Source organism: Melanotaenia boesemani, chromosome 8, assembly GCF_017639745.1.
Source record: "Melanotaenia boesemani isolate fMelBoe1 chromosome 8, fMelBoe1.pri, whole genome shotgun sequence".
Classification (NCBI taxonomy): Eukaryota; Metazoa; Chordata; class Actinopteri; order Atheriniformes; family Melanotaeniidae; genus Melanotaenia; species Melanotaenia boesemani.
In genome coordinates this window covers 37,502,549-37,513,061 of record NC_055689.1, presented here as the reverse complement: position 1 = coordinate 37,513,061, position 10,513 = coordinate 37,502,549, and the positions used below count along the sequence as shown (strand labels likewise).

The following is a 10,513-nucleotide window of genomic DNA, read 5'->3' as shown; positions in this document are numbered from 1 at the left end:
TTACCGACAAGTTAGTTACCGACACGTTAGTTACGATACGTTAGTTACCGACACGTTAGTTACCGACACGTTAGTTACCGACAGGTTAGTTACCGATACGTTAGTTACCGACAGGTTAGTTACCGACACGTTAGTTACCGACATGTTAGCTACCGACACCTTAGTTACTGACACGTTAGCTACCGACACGTTAGTTACCGACACGTTAGTTATTGACACGTCAGTTACCGACACGTTAGTTACCGACACGTTAGTTACCGACACGTTAGTTACCGACAGGTTAGTTACTGACAAGTTAGTTACCGATACGTTAGTTACCGATACGTTAGTTACCGACACGTTAGTTACCGACACGTTACTTACCGACACGTTAGTTACCGATACGTTAGTTACCGATACATTAGTCACCGACAGGTTAGTTACCGACACGTTAGTTACCGACACGTTAGTTACTGATACGTTAGTTACCGACACGTTAGTTACCGACACGTTAGTTACCGACACGTTAGTTACCGATACGTTAGTTACCGACACGTTAGTTACCGACACGTTACTTACTGACACGTTAGCTACTGACACGTTAGTTACCGATACTTTAGTTAATGACACATTAGTTAGTGACACATTAGTTACTGATAGGTTTGTTACCGACACTTTAGTTACTGACAAGTTAGTTATCGACAAGTTAGTTACTGACACATTAGTTAGTGACACATTAGTTACTGACACGCTAGTTACGACAAGTTAGTTATCGACAAGTTAGTTACTGACACGTTAGTTAGTGACACATTAGTTACTGACACATTAGTTGCTGACACGTTAGTTACTGACAAGTTAGTCACCGACAAGTTAGTTACTGACAAGTTAGTTACTGACACGTTAGGTACTGACACGTTAGGTTCTGACACGTTAGTTACCGACACGTTAGTTACTGACACATTAGTTGCTGACACGTTAGTTACGCCAAGTTAGTTATCGACAAGTTAGTTACTGACAAGTTAGTTACTGACACGTTAGTTAGTGACACGTTAGTTACTGACACATTAGTTGCTGACACGTTAGTTACTGACAAGTTAGTTACCGACAAGTTAGTTACCGACACGTTAGGTACTGACACGTTAGGTACCCACACGTTAGGTACCGACACGTTAGTTACTGACAAGTTAGTTACTGACAAGTTAGTTACTGACACGTTAGTTACGACAAGTTAGTTACCGACAAGTTAGTAACCGACACGTTAGTTACTGACAAGTTAGGTACTGACAAGTTAGGTACTGACACGTTAGTTACTGACAAGTTAGTTACCGACAAGTTAGTTACCGACACGTTAGTTACGACAAGTTAGTTAACGACAAGTTAGTTACGACACGTTAGTTAATGACAAGTTAGTTACTGACACGTTAGTTACTGACAAGTTAGTTACTGACAAGTTAGTTACTGACACGTTAGTTACGACAAGTTAGTTACCGACAAGTTAGTTACCGCCACGTTAATTACCGACAAGTTAGTTACTGACACGTTAGTTACTGACAAGTTAGTTACTGACAAGTTAGTTACTGACACGTTAGTTACCGACACGTTAGTTACTGACAAGTTAGTTACTGACACGTTAGTTACTGACACGTTAGTTACTGACACTTTAGTTAATGATACGTTAGCAGTTGTGGACAAAGTAGTCATCTCTAATAACTCAGTTAAAATATTGATACTTGTGGTTAAATCTTACTCAACTACAAGTAAAAGTTTCTGGGACAAAATTTTAAGTGATCTCACTTTTAAAAATAATGAACTATAAAATATTGAACTATAAAAAGTTAATTTTTTTTGTTTGTTGTTGTTTTGAGTGCTTTTACACTTTTTTTATTACCCTGTGTGTGTGTGTGTGTGTGTTTCTGTGTATGTGTATGTGTGTGTTTGTGCGTTTGTGTGTGTGTGTGTGTGTGTGTGTGTGTATGCGTGTGTGTGTGTGTTTGTGTTGGTACCAGGTGTATGAACTGGTTGCAGATCTCCTGCAGCAGGACCACCACCCTCTCGGGTTTACAGTAGAACTTAGACCGGCCCCACAGTAGACATACCTCCTCCATGATATCTGACGCTTTGCCCTTCAGCTGCCAATCACAGATAGAATGCGTCACACACTGATGATGTCACTGCATACCGTCTGCTGATTGGTCAAGAAATCAGTGGTCAATGAGACAGGTTCAGGTACCTGCTGGAAGTCCACCTGTAAAATATCCTCAAGTTTCTGCAGCACAGGAGCCAGGTTGTCCACGATGTCCTGCGCCTCCTGGACACCTGAGGGGACAGAGTGGACAGGTGTGTGAGGCTGCATGTGTCTTTATGTCCAGGTGTGCGGAGACATCCAAAGTACCTTCCTGGATGTCTCTGTAAACGGTTCTCAGAGTGGACCAGTAGACGCTGCCTGCAGCTTGGAGGATAGCCGCCACCTGCTGAGCTCTGGGGCTCATCAGCTGATCACACAACAAACAACAACAATAAACTGTCAACAAGCGGGAGCTTAAATCGTCAGCCTGCATCACTGTGACGTCATCATCACCTGGTTGTGCAGGAAGAGCAGATTCTGCAGCCGGTTCTTCCAGAAGGTGAACTCCTCTCCAGGAAGTGGACTCAATCTGTCCAGAACCAATCTGGACCAGTCCTGTTGCAGGTACTTGGACACTAGCTCTGCCCACTCCACCACCATTTTCTGACAGGCATGAAGGAGCGTCTCATCTGGCAGCTTCCTGTTAGAGGGCAGAGGGAGTGACATCACACCTGATGATCGATTTCACAGTCAGGACCAGACTGCATGTCCCAGAATACTTTTCAGTCTGGGTCAGGTCAGACTGAGGACAGGTGAGACTAATGAGACAGGTGAGAAAGGTAAGACAGAAGACAGGTAAGTCAGGTGATACAGGATTAAAGATATAGAGGACAGGTGAAATGGATGATGATGATGTGTGAAGGGAAATGCATGCTGGGAAAGCTGGCAAACAGGCCTTACAGGTCTCCTGACTCCACGTGGGAACTGTTGTCATGGTGACCGTTGTCATGATGGTCACTGCGGTAGTCTTCATGATGGAGATGGTGGTCATTGTGGCTGTCTTCATGGCGACCATCACTGTGGTGGCTGTAGTCCTGGTTGCCATGGTGATAGAGAGCAGGGTGAGGCAGAAAGGTGTGTCCAGCCACCTGAGCCTTCATCACCAGCATGGCGTTCTTCTGCCTCTCCAGGATCCTCAGAGCACCCTCAGCAATGCCCTGACTCCACCTTTCTCTGGTTGCAGCATTGCTAAGCAACAGACAGGTCACCTGAGGGCAGATGTGACACGCATGTAACTCTGACATCAATTATCATCTAACAAGGTATGGGCAGCTGGATTAGCAGTTGGCATTAGCAGTTAGCATTACCAGTAAAAGTACGTATTAGCGGTTAGCATTAGCAGTGAGCATTAGCAGTAAAAGTACGTATTAGCGGTTAGCATTAGCAGTTAGCATTAACAGTAAAAGTAAGCATTAGCAGTTAGCATTAGCAGTTAGCATTAGCAGTAAAAGTACGTATTAGCGGTTAGCATTAGTAGTTAGCATTAGCAGTAAAAGTACGTATTAGCGGTTAGCATTTGCAGTTAGCATTAGCAGTAAAAGTACGTATTAGCGGTTAGCATTAGCAGTTAGCATTAGCAGTAAAAGTACGTATTAGCGGTTAGCATTAGCAGTAGACCAGGGGTCTCATTTATAAAACATACTAAAGTTGTAGGTGCATCTAAGTGGCGTCCTTGGCTGCACCCTGTGGTGACTCGCCTTTCAGTTTTAATAACACTTAGACATCACAACACAAGAAACACAACACACAAACAACTTCTGGGGGGCGTGTCATGTAGATAAATAAATATGTAAATAGATGGACGGATGGATGGATGGATAGATAGATAGATAGATAGATAGATAGATAGATAGATAGATAGATAGATAGATAGATAGATAGATAGATAGATAGATAAAAACTGGATTATCAAGAGGAGCCTTACACCCATAAGCTCATCTTGGCAAAGCAAATTTGTTCAGCAAAACACAGCAGCCAGACCATCATTCTGCCGCCACCGTGCTGGACAGAACAAGGTAAAAACAAATAAGGATGTGTACGTGTGCACATGAGGCAAAAATGGTGTGCCACAAAACAATAAGATTAAAAAAACCATGTGTACACACACCTCCAAGCAATTTCCTCTATAAATCACAGAGAAAATGTGTGTGTCTGCATCGGCCTCATACCCCGTCCTGAACACATCCAAACCAGCTACGTATGGTCCCGCAAAGCAGGACATGAAGGCTGCTGCATGAAGAAGCTGCTGACTGAAGAGGAAACCATGGTAACCATGGTAACAAACAAAAGATCAAGTAGAAGAAACTTTTAGACACGATGCTTGTTGGTGAAACAGAGGTGAGAAAAGAAATATCAGATGGTCCCCACCACCCTTTCCTCAGATGTAAACTTACAACTTTCATTTATAAATATATATATATATATATATATATATATATGTGTGTGTGTGTGTACTTTTATAGAAATCGTAGGCCTATATTTAAAGTATTTGAACATTTGTAATGATAAAAGACAGTAACAGCTACATCCTCCTTGCTGCTGTGGGAGGTTTTTTTATGAGGTCTTTCCACTGGTCCTCCTCCATAAATCTACCATCCAGAGACTCTGCTGGACCATCTACCCTGTGGAGGTCCCAGCTGGACCTGCTGGCTGTTACCTCCTCCGTGAGCCCGATCACGTGGCTAAGCGGGTCTCCTCCCCTCGTCTCCTGCATCCTCAGCGTCCTCCTGCAGGTCTCCTTGGTGACGACTTCCGGGACGGTCTTGGACACGCAGAGGACCTTGGTCTGGACTCCTAGGGGGAACTGGAGTCCAGCCCGGAGTCCGGAGTCCGGCTGCAGGTGGAGGAAGAGCCAGTCGCGGTCCTGGCTGCTACAGAAGCCGCTAAGGGTCACCGTGTTCTTCTTGGACAGGAACTCCTGCCACCGGTCCGGGTCCAGCCTGAGTCCGTTCAGGGTGAAGGTCCGGATCAGGGTCAGCGGTCCGTCCTGTTCGGTCTCCATCTTCCAGACGGTTCTTCTGACTCAGCTTCGGGTCGCGAACCGAAGCTGGTTTGATCCAGAACAACCGTGAATAAAACAAAGAAGCAAACAAAGAAAAAGCTTCAGGAAACAGTTTGTTGTTGTTTGTCTTTAACGGTCCATCAGTTGCCTTCACGGACCGCCGGAAACTTCAGTAAAAACAAACGTTTTAGCTCGAGAGAAACGCAGCAGTTACAGGCTCCCTGTTACCATGGAAACCTCCTCAAAGTATATTATATTATATTATATTATATTATATTATATTATATTATATTATATTATATTGAATTATATTATATTATATTATATTAAATTATATTATATTATATTATATTATATTATATTATATTATATTAAATTATATTATATTATATTAAATTGTATTATATTATATTATATTATATTATATTGAATTATATTATATTATATTAAATTAAATTATATTATATTATATTATATTATATTATATTATATTATATTGAATTAAATTATATTATATTATATTATATTATATTGAATTATATTATATTATGTTATATTGTATTATATTATATTATATTATATTATATTATATTATATTATATTATATTATATTATATTGAATTATATTATATTAAATTATATTATATTATATTAAATTATATTATATTATATTATATTATATTATATTGAATTATATTATATTATATTATATTGAATTATATTATATTATATTATATTATATTGAATTATATTATATTATATTATATTAAATTATATTATATTATATTATATTATATTATATTGTATTGAATTAAATAATATTAAATTATATTATATTAAATTATATTATATTATATTATATTATATTATATTAAATTATATTATATTAAATTGTATTATATTATATTATATTATATTATATTATATTATATTATATTATAATGAATTATATTATATTATATTAAATTATATTATATTATATTATATTATATTATATTACATTATATTATATTATATTAAATTATATTATATTATATTAAATTATATTATATTACATTGTATTATATTATATTAAATTAAATTAAATTAAATTAAATTAAATTAAATTAAATTAACATTTGACAGAGGAACAGCCAGGGCTCCCTAAAAGCCCGGACAGATTAAATGGACGTGAACGAGGAAATGTAAGGTGTGGATGAAAGTGCTTGGTACGCCAGCAGAAGCTAAGCTCTTACTCATAAACGATGCTGAGGAGTTGGAAAAATTTAAACGATAGTCGTCATGCAAGAATAACAGCCTGGTTTTCTCTTCTTATTTTCTCTTTTTGCTGTATATTTGTTGACATGTTTTATGACCAGCACCTCAGAAAAAGACAAAAATGTTAACGCATTAAGTCAAACTGAACAATCTCTGTTCTCTCTGAGACTCGCCTCCCTGAGCCGCAGATCCTAGCGGCTGTGTTGTCGTGGGCTTTATGCCCTGGTAGGGTCACCCGAGAAAAACAGGTCTCTGGGGGAGGGACCAGTCAGACAAACCCCATATGATGAATAAAGAGACTTCATGGCCGGAGGCGGCGTTTACTGTAGCCGAAGATTTTAACAACGCAGACCTCAGGAAGTCCTGCCGAGACACCACCGACACATCAGTTGTTCTACGCTGGTAAGAACACACTCCATCATGTTTATTCCTCTGTTCTATGTTAGTAAGAACACACTCCATCATGTTTATTCCTCTGTTCTATGTTAGTAAGAACACACTCCATCATGTTTATTCCTCTGTTCTATGTTAGTAAGAACACACTCCATCATGTTTACTCCTCTGTTCTATGTTAGTAAGAACACACTCCATCATGTTTACTCCTCTGTTCTATGTTAGTAAGAACACACTCCATCATGTTTACTCCTCTGTTCTATGTTAGTAAGAACACGCTCCATCATGTTTACTCCTCTGTTCTATGTTAGTAAGAACACACTCCATCATGTTTATTCCTCTGTTCTATGTTAGTAAGAACACACTCCATCATGTTTATTCCTCTGTTCTATGTCAGTAAGAACACACTCCATCATGTTTATTCCTCTGTTCTATGTTAGTAAGAACACACTCCATCATGTTTACTCCTCTGTTCTATGTCAGTAAGAACACACTCCATCATGTTTACTCCTCTGTTCTATGTCAGTAAGAACACACTCCATCATGTTTACTCCTCTGTTCTATGTTAGTAAGAACACACTCCATCATGTTTACTCCTCTGTTCTATGTTAGTAAGAACACACTCCATCATGTTTACTCCTCTGTTCTATGTTAGTAAGAACACGCTCCATCATGTTTATTCCTCTGTTCTATGTTAGTAAGAACACACTCCATCATGTTAGTCCTCTGTTCTATGTTAGTAAGAACACGCTCCATCATGTTTATTCCTCTGTTCTATGTTAGTAAGAACACGCTCCATCATGTTTATTCCTCTGTTCTATGTTAGTAAGAACACGCTCCATCATGTTATTCCTCTGTTCTATGTTAGTAAGAACACGCTCCATCGTGTTTACTCCTCTGTTCTATGTTAGTAAGAACACGCTCCATCGTGTTTATTCCTCTGTTCTATGTTAGTAAGAACACGCTCCATCATGTTTACTCCTCTGTTCTATGTTAGTAAGAACACGCTCCATCATGTTTATTCCTCTGTTCTATGTTAGTAAGAACACGCTCCATCATGTTTACTCCTCTGTTCTATGTTAGTAAGAACACGCTCCATCATGTTTACTCCTCTGTTCTATGTTAGTAAGAACACGCTCCATCATGTTTACTCCTCTGTTCTATGTTAGTAAGAACACGCTCCATCATGTTTATTCCTCTGTTCTATGTTAGTAAGAACACGCTCCATCATGTTTACTCCTCTGTTCTATGTTAGTAAGAACACGCTCCATCATGTTTACTCCTCTGTTCTATGTTAGTAAGAACACACTCCATCATGTTTATTCCTCTGTTCTATGTTAGTAAGAACACGCTCCATCATGTTTATTCCTCTGTTCTATGTTAGTAAGAACACACTCCATCATGTTTACTCCTCTGTTCTATGTTAGTAAGAACACACTCCATCATGTTTACTCCTCTGTTCTATGTTAGTAAGAACACGCTCCATCGTGTTTATTCCTCTGTTCTATGTTAGTAAGAACACGCTCCATCATGTTTATTCCTCTGTTCTATGTTAGTAAGAACACACTCCATCATGTTTATTCCTCTGTTCTATGTTAGTAAGAACACACTCCATCATGTTTACTCCTCTGTTCTATGTTAGTAAGAACACACTCCATCATGTTTATTCCTCTGTTCTATGTTAGTAAGAACACACTCCATCATGTTTATTCCTCTGTTCTATGTTAGTAAGAACACACTCCATCATGTTTATTCCTCTGTTCTATGTTAGTAAGAACACACTCCATCATGTTTATTCCTCTGTTCTATGTTAGTAAGAACACACTCCATCATGTTTACTCCTCTGTTCTATGTTAGTAAGAACACACTCCATCATGTTTACTCCTCTGTTCTATGTTAGTAAGAACACACTCCATCATGTTTACTCCTCTGTTCTATGTTAGTAAGAACACGCTCCATCATGTTTATTCCTCTGTTCTATGTTAGTAAGAACACACTCCATCATGTTTATTCCTCTGTTCTATGTTAGTAAGAACACGCTCCATCATGTTTATTCCTCTGTTCTATGTTAGTAAGAACACGCTCCATCATGTTTATTCCTCTGTTCTATGTTAGTAAGAACACACTCCATCATGTTTACTCCTCTGTTCTATGTTAGTAAGAACACACTCCATCATGTTTACTCCTCTGTTCTATGTTAGTAAGAACACGCTCCATCATGTTTATTCCTCTGTTCTATGTTAGTAAGAACACACTCCATCATGTTTATTCCTCTGTTCTATGTTAGTAAGAACACGCTCCATCATGTTTATTCCTCTGTTCTATGTTAGTAAGAACACACTCCATCATGTTTATTCCTCTGTTCTATGTTAGTAAGAACACACTCCATCATGTTTATTCCTCTGTTCTATGTTAGTAAGAACACACTCCATCATGTTTACTCCTCTGTTCTATGTTAGTAAGAACACACTCCATCATGTTTACTCCTCTGTTCTATGTTAGTAAGAACACGCTCCATCATGTTTATTCCTCTGTTCTATGTTAGTAAGAACACACTCCATCATGTTTACTCCTCTGTTCTATGTTAGTAAGAACACACTCCATCATGTTTACTCCTCTGTTCTATGTTAGTAAGAACACGCTCCATCATGTTTATTCCTCTGTTCTATGTTAGTAAGAACACACTCCATCATGTTTATTCCTCTGTTCTATGTTAGTAAGAACACGCTCCATCATGTTTATTCCTCTGTTCTATGTTAGTAAGAACACACTCCATCATGTTTATTCCTCTGTTCTATGTTAGTAAGAACACACTCCATCATGTTTATTCCTCTGTTCTATGTTAGTAAGAACACACTCCATCATGTTTACTCCTCTGTTCTATGTTAGTAAGAACACACTCCATCATGTTTACTCCTCTGTTCTATGTTAGTAAGAACACACTCCATCATGTTTACTCCTCTGTTCTATGTTAGTAAGAACACGCTCCATCATGTTTATTCCTCTGTTCTATGTTAGTAAGAACACACTCCATCATGTTTATTCCTCTGTTCTATGTTAGTAAGAACACACTCCATCATGTTTATTCCTCTGTTCTATGTTAGTAAGAACACGCTCCATCATGTTTATTCCTCTGTTCTATGTTAGTAAGAACACACTCCATCATGTTTACTCCTCTGTTCTATGTTAGTAAGAACACGCTCCATCATGTTTATTCCTCTGTTCTATGTTAGTAAGAACACGCTCCATCATGTTTATTCCTCTGTTCTATGTTAGTAAGAACACGCTCCATCATGTTTACTCCTCTGTTCTATGTTAGTAAGAACACGCTCCATCATGTTTATTCCTCTGTTCTATGTTAGTAAGAACACGCTCCATCATGTTTACTCCTCTGTTCTATGTTAGTAAGAACACGCTCCATCATGTTTACTCCTCTGTTCTATGTCAGTAAGAACACGCTCCATCATGTTTACTCCTCTGTTCTATGTTAGTAAGAACACACTCCATCATGTTTATTCCTCTGTTCTATGTTAGTAAGAACACACTCCATCATGTTTATTCCTCTGTTCTATGTTAGTAAGAACACGCTCCATCATGTTTACTCCTCTGTTCTATGTTAGTAAGAACACGCTCCATCATGTTTACTCCTCTGTTCTATGTTAGTAAGAACACGCTCCATCATGTTTACTCCTCTGTTCTATGTTAGTAAGAACACACTCCATCATGTTTATTCCTCTGTTCTATGTTAGTAAGAACAC

At 38.4% G+C, this 10,513-nt stretch overlaps 1 protein-coding gene across 8 annotated transcripts in view; it reads right to left on the bottom strand.

The window, feature by feature from the left end:
* Positions 1–5,238, bottom strand: part of LOC121643918 (dynein heavy chain 17, axonemal-like) — an 18,244-nt gene extending 13,006 nt beyond the window's left edge. For 7 of the 8 annotated variants that reach the window (XM_041991525.1, XM_041991531.1, XM_041991529.1 and 4 more), the window contains exons 1-6: positions 4,761–5,238; positions 3,005–3,312; positions 2,558–2,744; positions 2,372–2,471; positions 2,210–2,295; positions 1,983–2,108 (exon numbers count right to left, since the gene is read on the bottom strand). In XM_041991525.1, the coding sequence (XP_041847459.1) occupies positions 1,983–2,108; positions 2,210–2,295; positions 2,372–2,471; positions 2,558–2,744; positions 3,005–3,312; positions 4,761–5,105 (1,152 nt within the window). In that variant the 5' untranslated portion in view covers positions 5,106–5,238. The remainder of the gene's footprint in view (positions 1–1,982; positions 2,109–2,209; positions 2,296–2,371; positions 2,472–2,557; positions 2,745–3,004; positions 3,313–4,760) is intronic. The other variant, XM_041991532.1, reaches the window with a different exon arrangement.
* Between the last annotated feature and the right edge of the window lie 5,275 nt (positions 5,239–10,513).